The sequence below is a fragment of the Antedon mediterranea genome, chromosome 8, assembly GCF_964355755.1.
Source record: "Antedon mediterranea chromosome 8, ecAntMedi1.1, whole genome shotgun sequence".
Taxonomy (NCBI): domain Eukaryota; kingdom Metazoa; phylum Echinodermata; class Crinoidea; order Comatulida; family Antedonidae; genus Antedon; species Antedon mediterranea.
The window spans coordinates 13775276-13794045 of record NC_092677.1 but is presented as its reverse complement, the minus strand read 5'-3'; the positions used below and the strand labels follow the sequence as shown (position 1 = coordinate 13794045).

Below are 18770 nucleotides of genomic sequence, written 5' to 3'. Positions count from 1 at the left end.
TTCTCCAAAGACAATCCAATACATTGCTTTAACCTGCATTTCTCGCTAATCCTGTTTTGTCCGCGTTCAGTATGGGTTGATTGACGTTTACTACCTATCTATAACCGGAAGTAATTATTTTATATAAAATAATTAAATAAAATATATGACCTTCATCATGCATAACAACAACACTTTCTGATCTTTTTCGAAGATTACTGAACTATAAGGGGATTTTTGGTCTATGACGCGTTTGTATACAAAAACGAAACGCAAGTAGCCGTCAAACGCAATAATTAAAAAAAAGAAGAAAAGGTCACATTCAGGTCAAAGTTTATGGATGGACCTTCCAAAAATGAAAACAACTGATCTGACGGTTTTTTCTTGGCGGTGAATCAAATAAAGTTGAGAACAATTGAAGACTAAATCATATGTTTTTTTGTAAATTAATAGGTTTTTGAATTGTCGTGTACATAGGCCTATGTATGAATAATGCTAGATTTGGAAGTTGGACCAGGGAGATCCCTTGGAAGTGAACAATGGGAGTTCACACTTGGTAAGCTGTTTTGTTTACAATTCGCAGCTGATTCAAAACGTCATAAATAGGCGGAATGTTGTAGGAGGTAGACTAGGAATCGGCCTAGAAGAAATTAAAACCTAGGCCTAGAGCCCAGGCCATATTCATTTTAAAAATCATTATTATTTCTTAGAATATGCTTGAAAATCAACTGTTTAACCATACACTTAATTTCATTTCACAAACAATATCAAACACTCCCTCAGTCATTGCGCTGACTTGACATTTTCATACACAAAATGATCCCCATCTTCTTCTGCTCTATTAGATTCTATTTTTAGTAATCATAATTATTATTAGGCCCATAATTATGATTATAGGCCCATATTAAATATGTATACTAGGTCTAAGTTGTATTACTATTAGGAAGTACAGAAGTACTCTACTAATGTATATTAATTAAATTGAAATTACACAAAATATTTGTCGTTCACAAATGAAAAAAAAAAAAATATTTATATTTATGAAATCATCAGAGTATCCTATCCTCAATATTAAATTGTAAAAATAATCGGTGAATACAATAATGCATGCCTATATTTAATATTACATACTAATTATACATTATGAAATAGCATACCATGGCAATGCTATTGTAACTTTTGTAAAATATTTAAAAAATGCATTTTTTGTAGGGATGCCTTTGATGCAAGCGATTACAATTCTCCGTCGGCAATGTCGTATTGTCAAAGAAGTTAATGTACTTTACTGTGATCAGGTATTTGTAATTTAAAAGTAAATAATTAATAACATATTTTTTCATTGAATTAATAATTAGCTTTCAGAATTTTTTTTTTTTTTTGTAAGTAAATATTATTATTTCTATAAGTTTTATCCACTTGTTTTAAAGTAAACGAAATTTCTATTTGATTATATTTGACCTTTATTTTTTCGCCGTCAGGATCCACTGTCCCTTGACCTGGTACTTAACCTGCCTCAAGACGGAATTAAATTAAGATTTGACTCAAGGGTTCAACGACTAAAGGTAAAGATTTTACCTTAATGCTTGGTTTCCACTAGGCACGCAAGTAATTTGACCAATCACAAATGATGGATTATTCGAACTGTCGCTTGTCAGTGGTTAACTCGCTTGTGTTGTGCTTATATCATCATGTTGCGTCCTAGTGGGAATCAAGCTTAAGAACTTACAAAAACAATAAAATCTAAGTATTTAAGCTCTGTCTACACTATCAAATTTTATGTGACAAAAAATGTGATGTGCACATGGACTTTATGATGTCATATCACTACCATAATAGGGCACATCACACTTTTTTTGTATAACGAGTTTGATAGTGTAGTCAGAGCCATTAATTGATTTGTATTATTCTACAGATTATTGAAGTGTGTGATCTTTCAAAAGTCAAGTTGAAGTACTGGTAAATAATTTATGAACATCAATATTTTTTTTAATGTTTTAATATAACATACTGTAATAATATAATACAGAGTGGAGTTGTAGCTTGGCAGTTAACATGCTCGGCTACCAATCCGGGGTCCTGGGTTCAATTCCTCTCATGACAGAACAACTCCACTTCTAAAAACTTGTAATAAGAATTTGTTTGTGTTGAGCGTTTTGTGTACAGTATGTTTGTCTATATAGGATTGCCAAATTGTCATAAATATACAGTACTGTATATTTTTTTTAAACAGTAATAATTTAAGGCACCCATGGTTTTGGGTGCATATTTTTGTATACTGTATATTTTTTGTATGTTCTTAAACAACTGAACTTTCGCACCTCTATCTCTCGCGAAACTTTAACCCAATCTAAAAACATTCACCTGCTGCGCTGCAGTATTTTATGCCCAAAGATTTCAAGTTATATATACGAGTTAATGCCCTTTTTATGTTTATTTTGTCATATATTGTGTATAGAATTTTAATTTTTTTTTTTTCAGTGGAAACCATTTCAGTAGCTCAAGTGTACAACCAACTATTGAGAAAGTATATGCAACATTTGGGGCGACACACCCAGGCATATATGACCCCACCAACAGTCTTTTCACCATTAACTTTAGAGGGCTATCATTTCATTTTCCCGTCCCACAACAAATCAAGTTTGAGGTTAAGTAAACAATAGATTGGTTTTTCAAATATTTTTCATAATTGTCCCGAATATTCAGTACATTTTAGAATATATTTCACAAATTGATCTCAGCTGGGATTGTATTTGGAACAATTACGTCATAAAAATTGGACAAACATCTGAATAAATTACTCAACTTAACACCCTGATGCAAAACAAAAAATAGTTAATTAAATTTAAATGATGATTTAAATGAAATGAACATTTTAACTGTTTAATTAATTATAAAAAAAGTTTAATAATTATATAATTATTATTATTTCATTAAAATTTATATATTAAATGAAACAAAATTATTTATGGTTATTCTAAAAATTATTTTTATAATTTAAATATTAAAATTTTATTGATTTTTTAGACATCTGCCATCCATGGTCTTAGCTCGTTACCTATTCCTAAAAATGGTTCGATCCATGTATCCAAGATTTTTATATTCAGTGGAAGTACCTGGAACGAAGCCAGGTATGTCTTTTAATTATAAATTTACATCCAAATGGTTATACAATATAGCATACATATGGTAGATTATTCACAAAAAAAATTATATTATTCCTGTAGAATACAGTACGAGGTAGCTACTACTAAATAAATAAGTTGAATTATTTTGTGAATTATGCTCTTACATTTTGTAGACCTCCCCCTCTGCCACCATGCTCATTTTATGGTAACACATTTTGTGAGAATGTCACTGCTGTGGTGGAGAATGGACTGACAGTTGGCCTTGAGTTACAGCTACTTGTTGAAGGTAAATTGTATCATATTTTGTCTACAGCCCTGTCTACACTATCAAACTTTAAAATGCGATGTACCCTTATACGGATATGATGATGTCATATCACTACATATTTAAGCATGGAGGAAATATACATATACTGTATATTTCCTCCATGATTTAAGCATATCACTACCATATTTGGACACATCACACTTTTTAAGTCAAACTATTTTGATAGTGTAGACAGAGCTATGATAGTACACATTATCCAATTTGTTATAAGTAATTTAATAATTTCAGTAATTAATGTTAATATTTATTTATCTATATACCGTTTTTTTCTGTTGTATTTGAATTTTAATTTTGAATTGAATTGAATTTATCACTTTGTATTTTTTATACTGATTTTCTCCTTTCAGCATCAGGTTTTGGAAAAGGCATGGATTCTCGTAAAAATGATGTAAACCGAGTTGTGCGCTTTGGAGAGTCTTGTCAGGATGTGATGACGGCCCTCGGATGTCCTAGTAAAATTTTCTACAAATCAGAGGATAAGGTATAATATATAAACTTTAAAATTTATTTGAAATATTGATGATAATATTGATGATTAACAGTGCATGTCATCAACTACACATAACATTGCAATCTCACTCTAATGCACTTGTCTCTCCTCGGGAGAGGTACATCATGGATGTGTTATTTACAAATACGTATTGACACAGAAGTGCGTTTATAAACCTAGATGGTACATCACATCAATGAACAATGGTGTGGCAACGTTTGTCACTTTACCACTAATCATAAACAAAATGACTGCATTATGGTCAACAGTTTAAGTCACTTTTTTGACGCATGGATAAGTCATGGTATTCATAAGGTACAACGCATATAGGACAAATGGCGCACTTTCCCGGGGTTTGTATAGTGGGTCATACAATTGACAAGTGCATAATGATAATAACCTATATTTAGTATTGATCATTAAAAAAATATTAAACTTAGAAACATCAGAAGAAATTTACTCGAACGTTTCGATCTCTATCAGAGATCCTTCTCAACTGACTGCGGAGTGTTAATGCAGCTTGGTCATTCTTGACGTCATCTGTTGATGACGTCGTACGCCTCCGGTTGTAGGTTGGAGGTTGTGCGGGGCTCGGCCAGGTGATGTGTCTATCAAATCATTGTACAAATGCGAGAGTTCGTGGGCTCCAGTGTCCCGGTTCATGGTCTTCTCCTTATTTCTCCTTATATGTAATGATTCTCTAATCTGTCTGTCTTTGCGTTTAGGCTCTTTGGTTAAGATGGTAGCCTCCCAGTTTGGTACATGATTGTGTTTTATGACATGTTCTGTAATGGCAGATTTGTGTATGATCGAAGATGTGGATGTTCTGGAGGCCCTAGTCATTACTCCCCCCGTGTTTGTTGTAACATCTTTTTTGTGATCATTAATAATTGTTTGTAATGCCCTCCCTGTTTCCCCAATGTAAACTTGTGGACAGTTGCGGCAGGTGACTTCGTGATAGACACATCACCTGGCCGAGCCCCGCACAACCTCCAACCTACAACCGGAGGCGTACGACGTCATCAACAGATGACGTCAAGAATGACCAAGCTGCATTAACACTCCGCAGTCAGTTGAGAAGGATCTCTGATAGAGATCGAAACGTTCGAGTAAGTACTCCGTTAACTTGTGCTTTTACAAAAACGAAATTTGTCATCTATACAAAATCGAAGCTAAATGAAATTCTTTCAAGATCAGAAGAAATGCTTGCATGTTTACATTGATTATGCTTTTCCAGATGAGAATACACTCCAGACGATTCCAACGAGACCAGCGTAGAAGTTCTGATTATTTCTTTAATTATTTTACCTTGGGTTTGGTGAGTTCAGGTTTTTATACTTGCGTTTTGTTTGAAATAAGATTAATTTGTATACAAATAATGGATGATTATGAGTTGGATGGTGAGAATATTTCATGAGTTGGAAAAACAGTTAGTGTACCACACACAATAATAGATTTTCGAATGTGATCAATCTACAACGTCGCGAGGCAAACATTCTAAAAATGTTTACAGAAAGCTGAGCGTGCATTAGAGCGTATTATCACCATTAAATAAACATGTTGGGCTAATTCCAACTGAAACTTGATGCGTAATTAACCAATCAAATTGCAAAAATTATACAATTAGAGGTGTTTTATATTGGATTATATAACTTTTCTAATATTACGATATATTTCTTTTGTTATTTTTATGTTTAAAGCTTGATTCCCACTAGTGACGCACGCAACTTAATGGATTTGACCAATCACAAGCAATGAATTATTTGATGTATATTGCTTGTCATTGTCTACGTCCTTGCATTGCGTCCTAGTGGGAGCCAAGCTTTATTAAGGACCATAAATGACAACATAGAAACTAGATAGGCCACCTTCATTAAATAGTAATTAATTAAAATATGATTAAAGAATTTTCTTATTTTCGGTCTATCGTATTCCATTATTAATAAAGTATGTTTGTATTTGAAGGATATTCTTTTTGATGCCATTACTCACCGGGCTAAGAAGTTTATTCTACACAGCAACTATCCTGGACACTATCACTTCAATATGTGAGTAGTAAACACCTTCAAACTACTATAGTTGCCAGTCTATTTCGTGCCTAGCTAACCTGGATAAACCGACAATAGCCCTTTCTCCTCGAAGAGCGAGATATAACTCGAAAAGTAGAAATTTTCATTGAACACCCCTCTCCACAAATGGTATAGTCCATGAACTATGCAGTGGGAGCCTCCCCGCAAACAACCATCATCATTTCTTTTCGTGACATGAAAGAGGAAAAGTGTCTTCAAGAGAGCTTGTACAGTGGTTTGCTGTTGCAATAGATATAATAGTCCAAGTGTAATATTAATTAATATTGACAATCTGACATGAACATGACATTTGACAGAATAATGCGCCAAATATACACACATAAATGACAATTACCAATCTTTTTACTTAACTAAAGTCAGTTTAGAAATGCTTAAGTGAAATACTGAAGCTTTATTATCAAAACCAGTTTTTTTTATCTTTAGAAATGGACTATGTGCATATTTGCTACCATTTTTAATATTTGTTTTGTTAAACTTAAATCTTAATCAGATTATTAAAACAAAATAAAGATGATTTTTTTTACTAAGCTAAAATAAATAAATGATCCCAGATCACTAGCCTGAAACTTATTGTAAACAAAATTGATGTTTTTATAAATTTTATTTAATTTATCAGATATTGCAGATGCGATTTCAAGATCCCAATACCAAATTGTTGCAATACGACCGAGGGCGACAAACTCACAGAACCTGATACACCATTCATCACACCGTTTACAAAGTGGAACGAGATACAACCTTATCTTGTGCCACTAAAGAAACCAGTTGTTCTCAACAGGGCCTCAACTATCAACACTACTAACCCATTTGGATCTACTTTCTGCTATGGTGTGGAAAATATGATAGTAGAGGTAAGAAATTGAATCAATCAACGGTTATACACCGTGACCCACTTATATATATTGATATAATAAATAAGGTTTCTGGTGGATTGCTATAAGTGCTCTATAAACAGTCTTAGCTGGCTATAATTTGTGATTGTAATCTGTTATTTGTTTCTCCTAATATTTTCTTATATTTTCCAGGTGATGTCTAACAATCACATAGCATCGGTTACCATTTACACTCCACGACCTGCTAATTCGAACCCTGACCTCTTATCATGACCTTGCATCAGAATTCAAGAGAGAAAGAGATGTTTTCAAATTCCATAATTAAAACAATTTACTAAATTGTCAATACTACAAAATGCTGTAAGATCAAAGAATCTTTTCTACAATTAATAAAAAGCCAGTTTTTAAACTTCGAATGTTGCTGATGCTTGGCTCATTACGCAATGCTAATTCAAAATGACATGTGTGGTTGTGGGTATATATAAACTCATCAAGAAGTTGACCAAAGGCGTTTAAATAACTATGTGTTTTGTGTCATATCTATTACTGTAGAGAATATAGATATGACATATACCTAATTTATAGATAGTGAGATCTAAGTCTCCCTTATGTCTATATAATTTTGTGGCTGGGCCTCATGCGTAAAGGGTCTTTCACACCTGTTCCGGTCCGGCTCTGGCAAATCAAATTGAAATCAAATGTTTCGTTTTCATGACACTCCACATGGCTATACACCAATAGTTATGCACGTAGCCGCGTCAAAACAAAACATCAACGTTCGTTTTGATTTGCCGGTGCCAGACCGGAACTGTGCAGGAACAGGTGTGAAAGGCCCTGAATTCAAACGTAAACAAATATACCATCAGTAAGTTTTATGCTATGTTTAATGGTGCAATTTAAATTTCAAAATAGTTCACTTTAAATATTAAATTCAAAATCTGTACCTCAATATTTATTTTTTGCTTGTTCACTGTCAAATTAATATATTCAGTATTATTTTACAGTCTAATATTAAGAAATGTTGAGATTCATAAGTTGGCATAAGCCTATATATATTTTTTTAGGGTTTAAATTTAAGCGCACATTTAGATCTGATCACCATAAATTGCTTTGATAGTGTTACTACGGCGTGTACTGTATACAGTAATATTATTTACAAATATGTGTAAGTTGTGTAACAACCAAACACCGAAATTAAGTGTAATAATAATCCTTTTTTTTTAATGAAAGGGTTGAATAATATTTGAGTACTATAAATAGTAATACTGTGTAATACAATATTGTTAAAATATTTAAATTAGATAACTTTTATACAGTAGAACCACATACCCCCCCCCCCTCCCCCACCAACATCCACCCCCCCTACCTCGACCCCCCTCCCCTACCTCGACCCCCCTCCCCTACCTCGACCCCCCTCCCTTTTGGGCAATCAATCAGACACTAAGGTCAACCCCTATTCAGGAGAAATTCTATTAAGGGAACACTTTGTAAGTACTAAAAGTGTATACTATATGGGATATACTGTAAGTAAAATGTTCCAGAAATATTGTAAAGTAAAATCCCTATTAATATTTGGGACCCAAGTGTCTACTAGGGGTGTCCCATGAATAGGGGTTAAAACCTCTAACCCTATTCAATTCAGAGGACACTATTTTAACTTTTCAATTACCAAAGGTATCTCCTAATATGGCTAACCTTCTATTGTTGTTTTTGTTAGGGGGATCCCATGAATAGGGTTAGATTTAGTGTTACAGTATAACATGCTTTTGTTCGTTTCCCACCCATAGAGGTGTACCAAAGAAGGGGTTCTCCTCTAGTTGTTTTTTGACAATTAATCCTGAATTACTATATATGTTGAAATATATTGAATGTATTCTGCAGTATAACTATTAATTAATATATAATAACAATGCCATATTTAGTTGATTGTTGAATTGTTGATCCGTTTTATGCAATTTTTAGTTTAAAGCCATTGGCAATATGTAGCGGCACTGTAGCTTGGTAGTTGCCTTGAAATCCTAGAGACCCGAGTTCAAATCCTCTTGGAAGAGACTACCATTTTTAGCATATATTTTTTTGATTTAATACCCATTGTTGAATATGTATGGATATACTTAGACAAACTTGAAAAAATATAATGTTAATATAAAACAATATAAAAAGTGTAAAAACAAAATACCAAAAATTATAGTAAGTAGTTATATTAAGTATTAGTTAACTAATACATATTTCTTGCTTTTGTTCTTTTTTAATCAATTTTCATGGATAGAAAATGTTGTTTTAGTAGTTTTTTTTTTCAATTTAAAAAAAAAATGACTTATTATGTTTCATGTTGAACAAATAAACAATTGTTATTACTGTTTAATGAGACTTTGTAACTGTAATCTTTCCAGGAGAGCAAGGTACAAGAAATGACCCTCTAGACAATATTATTCTATGTCCATGAACAAGAGAGTTACAGTACTAGTATATTCGCAATAGAGGGATAAAAAGAGAGTGGTGTTCACTTTAGCCCGAACGTCCACAAAGTTGGGCCCAAACGTCCGCGCGCACGCCAGTTGGTACCCGCGTCTGTCAAACCACATTCTCTCCCCTTCTGCCACTTACCATGACAAGTCTTTAAAATATTGTGCAAAGTACTGTCTTTAGGGCCCATATGAAATGTGTGCATAATTGACCGGCAAGAGAACCCTTGTTCTATGGATGATATATATGGAAGGCACACAAAGTTAAAAAAAACTGATATCTAGGTTAAAGTAAATAGGGTACACATATACCATGAAAGCAGAATGTGTATTTTAAAACTTTCATGTCAATCCATCAAATGATTTGAAGCCTTTAGCGCATAAATATCAAGAACAGTCCACTATAGTTTGGTTAAAAATTCCACACACTAAAATAATGATTTATTACATCTTTGTTTTATTTTATAAAGAAAATACCATTACAGTATATTCATAATACATTTCATAGTATATATTAATTATTGATAATCATATCTGAATACATATACAATTCTTTCTTGCATTCAATAATTGAAATACATTTACCAATTCTACAATGTTTATACAAACTATTGACATTTTAAAAAGTGAACTATTTGAATCAAGAATTTCCAAAAAACCTAAATATAAAAAAACCCAAATAATGAAACAGAATTCTTGGATTCTAATATACCACTCAATATCTACTCTACTTTTTGGAAGTATTTTGGTGGAGTATAACTTATTGCACCGGGCTGGTTTACAAAAATGAACAATCGGAATAAGGTACTGAATGGGAAGCCAACACAATAATACAAGGTTAAACTATTTTTAAAGACCCATCTAAAAATTACAGGTGACCATTATTACTTTATTTCTATGCAAATTATCGGACATGTGACCCTTGTATCATAACAACAATGTCACATGCGGCAGCATTTACCCTAACCATAAAAATTCCATGATAAATAATTCACATGTGATGCTGTATCATAGAATTTTTCTATGATACAGCACTATATTATAGACATACATGCAAACTATGCCAATAATATAGCACAAAAATGAGGTCGTTTACTATGTAACAATTTCTTCATACAACAGTACTATAAACTAAAATTGAAATATTTTGCTATAACTGTAACATTACTGTATGTGATGAGTTGGCATAATTTTTACCACATGATTTATAGAGTCACACTATACAACATTGATTATTGCCCTAAGAAGTTTGTAATCATAAACCAGCATCTAATTTTGGTCCATGATCTAATACTTTATACGCATGAATTAAGTTAGTAAATAAGAATGTAATGAAAATTATTGATATCACCAGAATGCTATTTTGCATGTTTAATATAGTACTAAACATAGTACATGCATTATATCCATATACACATTAATTTTACAGCTAGCCTCCTTATGATTATGCCATTGATAGTGCACTAAAATGTTTCTATTATTGGTGACATTACATGCAGTGGCGGATCCAAGATTTTGAAATAGGGGGACCCAGGGCCTAACAATTGTGAAAAGAAGGGCTGAGCTTAATTTGATGTCCTATCATTTTGCATTACAATTTGCGAAATTTAAGGCTTGGATCCACCCCTGACATATATATTGCAATAGTTTACATAATATTTCCTGGTAGACTTATGTATATGCTATTATCATAATCTTAATCTTGGATGAGTCGGAGAGAAAATATCAAATAATATTTGAATGATGAAATAAAAAACATTCCAATAGAATAGAACAATAGTAAAATCAGGTCTAGCATTATAAGAGAAGACAGTTGTAGGATTAAAAGCTCTGTCTACATTATCAAACTTTATGCGACAAAAAAATGGGATGTACTCATATATGGACATGATAATGTCATATCACTACCATATTCGAGCATATTACTACCATATTCAAGCATATTACTACCATATTCAAGCATATTACTACCATATTTGAGCACATAACAATTTTTTGTCAAACTAGTTTGATAGTATAGACAGAGCTTAACAACGGAAATGTCAAGATATTCTTAACTTTACATTGTTTAGAAAAGCATTGTGTACAGAAAACCTGACTTTACTAATGTTTATTCCCTAGGCACACCTTTAAACAATAAATAAATATTGCCTATAAACAGATAAAATAATGCAACCCTTTCAAGAATAGGACTCTTAAAAATATTCAAATAGATAACAAATTTCCAAATTCTTTGTCTTCTGTTTTTTCTAGTTACTTTTAATGTCGTATTTAAAAAATACAAGATTTTTACATAAAAAAATAATATACATCATCCTTTAATTAAATAACGACAACAGAAATTCTCATAAAAAATTAACGGTTCTAAAATTTTAATTAGAAAACATACACCCAAGATAACCAATTTCATCTAAAAAATGTAAAAAACAAAACTACATTATTTGCTGGACATCTACGATATTATAGACAAGATATGTATTAATTTTATTTGCAATAATTTCAGGAATGTATGATCACTATATAATATGTACACGATTTACAAAATTGCACCAATCGTAAAGTCACCCAACAACAACAAAAAACAACAAAAAAATTCTCTTTCAAACAGTAAATTATAGTACTAGTATAAAATTATTATATAAAACTTGAAAAAAAGGTACATATAGAAGCACTCAGTATCTCAAATAGTTTAGGACATATTTACAGGCCTGAACGGGTGCCAGTGCAATTTGTTACATTATACAGCATGAACACACATCAGTATTAATCCATCATAGAGAAACCATATCCACAGCCACATTCTGTACCCAAACTCAAATAGGCTGTTTGGTTTGATTGAAACCACAATTTTGCCTTGCCTATTTCACAATGTTTAAAAATGGAAGCAGCGATTAATTTTCATATATCGAAAGTCTGCCTGTTTTTTGTTTTTTTTTTAAATATTTGCCAAGGATAACCATAAGCGATTTCGTTCACTGTCCTTCTAAAAGGTGGCAATCCTATTCACAAGACAAACATATACAAGATGCTCTACATAAGTCTTTGAGAGTGGAGTTGTAATTTGTCCTGGCATGACAGGAGTTGAACCCGGAACCCTTGGATTGGTAGCCGAGCATCATAACCACCAAGCTACAACTCCACTCATGTAACTTGGCTTCGTCTCATTAAAACTGAACAGTCAGTCATAAAAAATATTCTCTCCATGCAACTAATAACTGTTCATTATTTGTATAATAATTTTACAGGATTTATCAATTCATGCCTTTGTGAAAACAAGTGAGATGCTATTATTATTGGCTAGGAGGTCAATCTGTTTTGACGAAAATTTGCCAAAAATATCATTGTTTTCATCAGCATATTTTAAAAGTTATTTTCTATATAGATAATTTTCTTTTATTTTTAAAAAAAGGTGTGATTAACTAGTTTGTGCTTAATTATTAAATTCATTTTTAGTCAGTCAATTGAGGTAAATATATTTCATCTAATTTAATGAATAATATGTCAAACTGTTTACTGTTTTACAGTATGTATGGTATAGCACATTATGTAAGAATACAAATCAATTCTACAAAATTCAACAATCAAGTATTTGAAATCATAAAAACAATAGCATTTTAACAAATATTGTAGATAGAACACTGATACATATTCATCATTTTGGCCAGGAAAGGAATATTACAAACTAGTGTTACTGCAGTAACTGCAGTAAAATAATTGTAATAAGGTTCCTAAATGAATAATATGATTATTGATAATACTATAATTGCAACAATATCTCAATATGGTAGTTTTGGTAATTTGAAAGCCTATTATTATTATAATGATTCACTTCTTCTTGCTAAACATTGATGTAACTTTAGAACGTGAAGCTGATGACTTGTCTTTGAGGGCGCCGAGACGGTTGAATATCTTGCTTTTGGCGTCCTCACCCATGTTGGCTACAGAATCACCAATACTTGCTAAACTGGCACCACTTGCAGCTCTGCAGAAGATCAAATAAAAATGTTTTCTCTGAAAAAACACTAACAAATATTTGGAAAAGGGCTCTTTCGAAATTAGTAATTCCTTTTTTTTTCTTACATATTTGAATTGTCTTGTTGTTTCCATTTGGTGCCTGAATATTACGTCACTCAATATTTACTTAATACATCACGCAAGTTTTGAAACATTTGCAAACAAGGCTAGAGGAAATATTGTATATTCTATGGTTTTTCATTTCTTTTCAAAATCTTGGCGTGGAATGTCAGTCAACTTTCATTATTAGATTTTGATCACATGATGAGAAAGCATGTCGCATACACTTAATAGATCTGAGTATATGGAAGCATAGCTAGGCCTAGATCATCTAAACTTTTTACATTATCATTATTATACAGATATAAAATTAGCCTAATTAGTAATAATAATCAAAAGTCTTTTGATTGATTGGTTGATGAGAACCATATAATCTACTTCCCATGGCATAATGGTTAAATGGTCATATCTCTGAAAACTTTGTACTTCTGTCATAACCTACAAAAATCAGCTTACACAAAAGAATCTGCTATTCTTATTACAGCCCTTTCTGTATTGGGGATTGTATTCATAATAATAACCTCTTAACACAAAAACAAACATTGGTAACATGTGTAACTATACTCAAATGAGTTTCTGCACAGTATAGGAAGATGATGATCAACATGTCTCCAAAAACCCCAGTGGTGTAAAATGGTTTGAATTTAAGTCTATGTAATATGCAGACAGTATAAATAGGTCCTCTTCCAAGTCTAATCATTTGAGTGATTTGTATAAACAGCTTTCCAATCAGAATAAAATTTTAATGTTTGTTGTTATAAGAATAATAATCTTATTAAAATTGATTTCAATTATTTTAAAAATTGGTTTCTTAGTTTAATTATTGGTTTTTAATTACTGGTTCAGATCTGTTCATTATATGTGCATTTGAAATTAACTTCATTAATATGCTTTTTCCATATCAATGGAAATGTAATTTTAATCATATAAACATTTGAAAAAAAAAAAGAAAACGCACAAGGCATTACACTTAAACCAAATGCATTAAACAAAATGAATCATAGACATATATAAACTGCCACTACATGCTTGGATTTTTGTAATAATTCTTGAGCATGAAAGGCTATTACTTAAACTATCAACAATACTTCCAATACCATCCCAAATAAATCCCATAATATGAACTTTTTTTATTGCATCATGTGATGTCACAGATCATAAACAACATGTTGTTTCACTATCATCAGCACAGGCTTAAAATCTAGCTTTGTGTAGTTTCCCATTTCTTCCATGCGACAAATGTAACATTGTGAAAGCAGGGAATATGCAGAACAGGTAATAAGCTCTCACTGTAATAAGTTGTGTAATATGATTACTGTGGTCAGATGCTTCCTATGTCTACACACAGTGCAATAAAAAAGAGCTTAATATTGAAAACAAAACAAACAAACAATAACACCATATAATACATTACAAAATAAACCCAAAAAAATGAAACCCAAATAAATACTAAACCCATGCAAGGCACATAGAACTTAAGTGACTAAAATGCTGTGCATGATGGGAAACAATGTCTCACTGTATGAAAATGAAAGCCAATGACAAATAATCAAAGCAAAGAAGTTTCATTCCTCATATGTAACAAGCAAACTTAAAAGCTGATGATCAATAGGATAATCTTCTTCATTTTTACTTGTTAATGTAATGATGGTCTTTAATATCTTTATTACTAATATTAGCAGTAGTGTAGACATTTTAAACTACAGTTCATACAGTGTTGTAACAGCTATGAGCACTCACCCGCTAAACACAGAGACCCTGTAGCTTATGGGGGCCCTGAGCAGTGCCTGGAGGAAAAACAGGCCCGAGGTCTCCAGCGTTGGAGGGCCACTTAGGGTTCCTAAACCAGTGGCCTCGAGTCTGTGAGTTACATCACTGAGTTCGTAATTGGCACTTTTACATTGTGAATAACCTGAGTGTACTCCTTACTGTTTTGAACGTTTGTAATCTTTGTAATAATTCGTAACTTTCTTAGTTACATTTATTTATGACATAAGTCAGGCTGTATAAAAATTGTATAATAATACTATTTATAATGGAGATTTGATCCATAAAAACGTACATGTATGTAAATGAATTCAGAGTTGGGCCAAGTCGGCTTGGCCAAACAGTTTCGAAAAATAGGAAGTTAGGGGGATTGTTTTGTTTGTTTTTTATAGGATAAATAAATAGACAAGCCCAGTTTTCATGTCTCCAAACATGGACATGGACACAACCTTTTAAAAAATATGTAAATCAAGAACTTTGTGTTTTAAATCGCACTATTCTCTCTTGAAGTAGACCAGATATACTGTGTGGTTCATGTGCTTGGATTCCCAAGATCCAGGGTTCAATCCTGAACCAGTTTGTAACTCATTACTAAAACTACTCCACTTCCTAAGCCTTGAGAAAGACTTAGTTTACAAGCATAATATAGTTCATCATGAATTGGTGAGGTTTTTTTGCTGTTGGATGTGTATGAAATAAATGAAAAAAGCAATTTATGAAACAATAAAAATAAATAAATAAAAAACTGTAATGTAAAAAAAAATACTTACTGAAAATATGATTAGTGTTTATGGTACTTACTGGAAATGTAATTATGAATAAATCCAAGAACGCCTTGATTGTGCATTAATTATAAAAATTATTATTTAAATCAAATTAATAAATAACGTCAATATGCATCAATCAATATTACTTTTGAATTTATAAGACAAAAATATTATTAAAACTTTAATAAAATTTATTAAAGATTTCTGTTCTGTATTTTTTTTATTATAAAATTAGTCAAACTTCAGTTGTGTGTATCTAATGTGTAATTTCTATAAGGATATATTGTACATATACAGTTAATAAACATGTTTTAATTTAGCGACAGAAGCCAAAGCTGATAGCGTGATTGACAAGCTGTTTTAAGTATCACTTGTTACATACAATTCTGCTCATCTTACCTTTCTCTACCAGAAATTTTACTTTCAAGATCTTTAATCATTGACGATACCACAACCTGAAAACAGAAACACAATAATATTAAATTAAAAACCTTATAATATCAAATCAATTAGCATTTACTGAAATAACTAGTGTCCATGTTAAAAGGTTAATATATCTATCTCTATATATACAGGCCCTCAACAAAATTACATTTTGACAAATCAATAAACAAATTACAGAAGTTCCATAAAGAAAGAAGGATAAATAAATAGGATATTTCTGTACTATGATACAACAGTTGTACTGTATGTTTTAAAAGTAACTAGAGATACAGAGATATGGGAAGATACCACAAACAACAAGAAACAAAGAATAGCAGAAGAAAAAAAAACTGTAACTAGTGAAAATTGAGCTATAGAGATAGTAACCATGTAACCAGCGACTCCACAACAGGCTGTTGAAGATGTTTTTTCCTCTAATAGTTTTACGTCTCTATCAGTTATAGCATAGAATCATTTATTTTTCTCTATTTCAAAGCGCATTGAGACAATGGTATGTGCTATATAAAATGTGGGTACACCTACATTCAGTTTAAAGTTTTATCAATCAATCTTTAATAAATATTTTTACTTTACCTCATGTTCTGGTGAAAGTGTTTCCAGATCTTGCCTTAAGCACCGTAAACCTGGAAGCATTGCGTCACGGATTTGAACCTCTGATATAACTAACCAACGGTTAAAGGCAAAGTACATAAAAAATGCATAAAGATTAAAACTGAAAAATACAGAGAAATGTTCTTTACGTTTTTCTATGGTACTGTAGAGAATACAAAAAAAAATTCTCTACCAGAAACCCTTGAAAGTTTAGTTTATTCATTTAGAACCCCTATGGTTTATTAGAAATTACCTTAATCTTACAATCTTAAAAACTGTGTACATGAATAAATTAAATGGATTTCACATTCAGTATTTTAAGGCATGTAATGGATTCTTATTTTGAGTTCCATTATCACAAATAGATGTTCACAGCCCTTGTTTTTGAACTGTTGGAGTGCGATCAATTGCCTAACCAGGGCCTACCATACAGCCTAAATGTCCTTCTTTGCCATTTACAGCCCACTTTAGAGTAAATTAATTAAACTTTTGAATTCCACACCAAGATATAAACAGCACATCTACAGCATACCTGAATATGTTAAGAAGTGCAATTTCTAGCACACATGTCATTTTCAAAATACAAGGATAATAGATTAATTAAATTATGTATATAAAATTCAAAGACAATAAAAGGATACAGCAGCAAGAAAGAGCACTGTAGGCCTCAAATAATCCCATGGCTACCTCAGACTGCCTGTTACGACTTGATGTGTTGTTGTTTGTGTGAGCTATTGCAGCAAGCCGAGGTAAAATAACTACAAAACCAAGATAAATCAAAATTAATAGTAGAATTAGTTAACAGTACAGTAGAACACTTTACTGAAGAGTCCATTTAATATGAATGTCCCATGGATAGGGGTTAGCCATTTAATGTTAACAAATATATTCTATCTTGTCCCAAAGGAGAGGTTCCATTGTATTATACATGTCTTTTTAAATTTGGAAATACATAAAATATTATTTTTCATTTGTTATTATTCAGAGCCAAGTTAGGAGCGTCTGTATACATATACACGCGGCCCTGGATAAGTTAGTGTAGTGTGTAGTCAAGCTAGTAGTACCTGACTTCGGCCTACTTTTTAACACCACCGCAACTAGATTTTGTTAACATCATGCCAAAGAGGGTCCTTTCTAGGACAAGCTTTGACTGTCATCTGTGCAAATGTGGAAGGCATTTCATCAGCCAAACAAGAAATCTTAGCAGACAATGGACAATTTACTGAAATGCCCATATTTGAATCAGAGATGCACAGCAAAAACTTTGCTGAATTCAATGATGCTGCTCATGATTGTGTGCAGCTGTGGCTGAAACACAATATCTAATTTGTGGATTCGATGAAGATTCAAGAACGAATGCCAATAAACCTTGATTTGATATGGCATGAAATCATAAAAGATGGAAATTTATTGAAATCTAGTACAAACATTTTGAGAGGTACTGATGAGAACAATATAGTTTACCCTTATTGCCTTAAGTTAATTGAAAACTCAATACTTATTTATGACAGTAGAGTACAGATTAAGATATTTTATTAAAAAATATTTTTTTAAATGCATATACAGCACATTTTTTTTAATTCAATATTTCACAGAAAGGCTTCTCACAGGAGCCACTGCAACATATAAAAAAATATGAGCTTAGCAACAGAAGGTGAAAATATATAACAACAAAATTCTAAATAGCAAATCTTTTGGAATAACTACAGATTAAGATATACAGTATCATTAACAAATATTTTTGTAAATAAGTATACAACACTGTCACAGTTAAATAAAATGCTATTTTGCTTATTACCTCCGCCAAGGAGGTTATA

At 31.9% G+C, this 18770-nt stretch overlaps 2 protein-coding genes across 3 annotated transcripts in view; one reads left to right on the top strand and one right to left on the bottom strand.

Moving 5' to 3' along the window:
• The first annotated feature begins 342 nt into the window (after positions 1-342).
• On the top strand, positions 343-9210 carry LOC140056173 (phagosome assembly factor 1-like). The gene is made up of 12 exons (XM_072101462.1): positions 343-535; positions 1192-1274; positions 1458-1541; positions 1892-1935; positions 2458-2623; positions 3004-3107; positions 3278-3390; positions 3780-3913; positions 5160-5240; positions 5888-5970; positions 6629-6863; positions 7038-9210. Exons 1-12 carry the CDS (start codon positions 472-474, stop codon positions 7116-7118), a joined length of 1272 nt encoding a protein of 423 aa, XP_071957563.1. The 5' UTR covers positions 343-471; the 3' UTR covers positions 7119-9210.
• A 3644-nt stretch (positions 9211-12854) lies between these two features.
• LOC140056700 (RAB11-binding protein RELCH homolog) overlaps positions 12855-18770 on the bottom strand; it is a 33964-nt gene continuing 28048 nt past the window's right edge. The window contains exons 20-24 of one of the 2 annotated variants that reach the window (XM_072102165.1): positions 17595-17711; positions 16936-17024; positions 16318-16373; positions 15922-15985; positions 13186-13292 (exon numbers count right to left, since the gene is read on the bottom strand). In XM_072102165.1, coding sequence (XP_071958266.1) covers positions 15964-15985; positions 16318-16373; positions 16936-17024; positions 17595-17711 — 284 coding nt within the window. In that variant the 3' untranslated portion in view covers positions 13186-13292; positions 15922-15963. Of the gene's footprint in view, positions 13293-15921; positions 15986-16317; positions 16374-16935; positions 17025-17594; positions 17712-18770 lie in introns of both variants that reach the window. The other variant, XM_072102164.1, reaches the window with a different exon arrangement.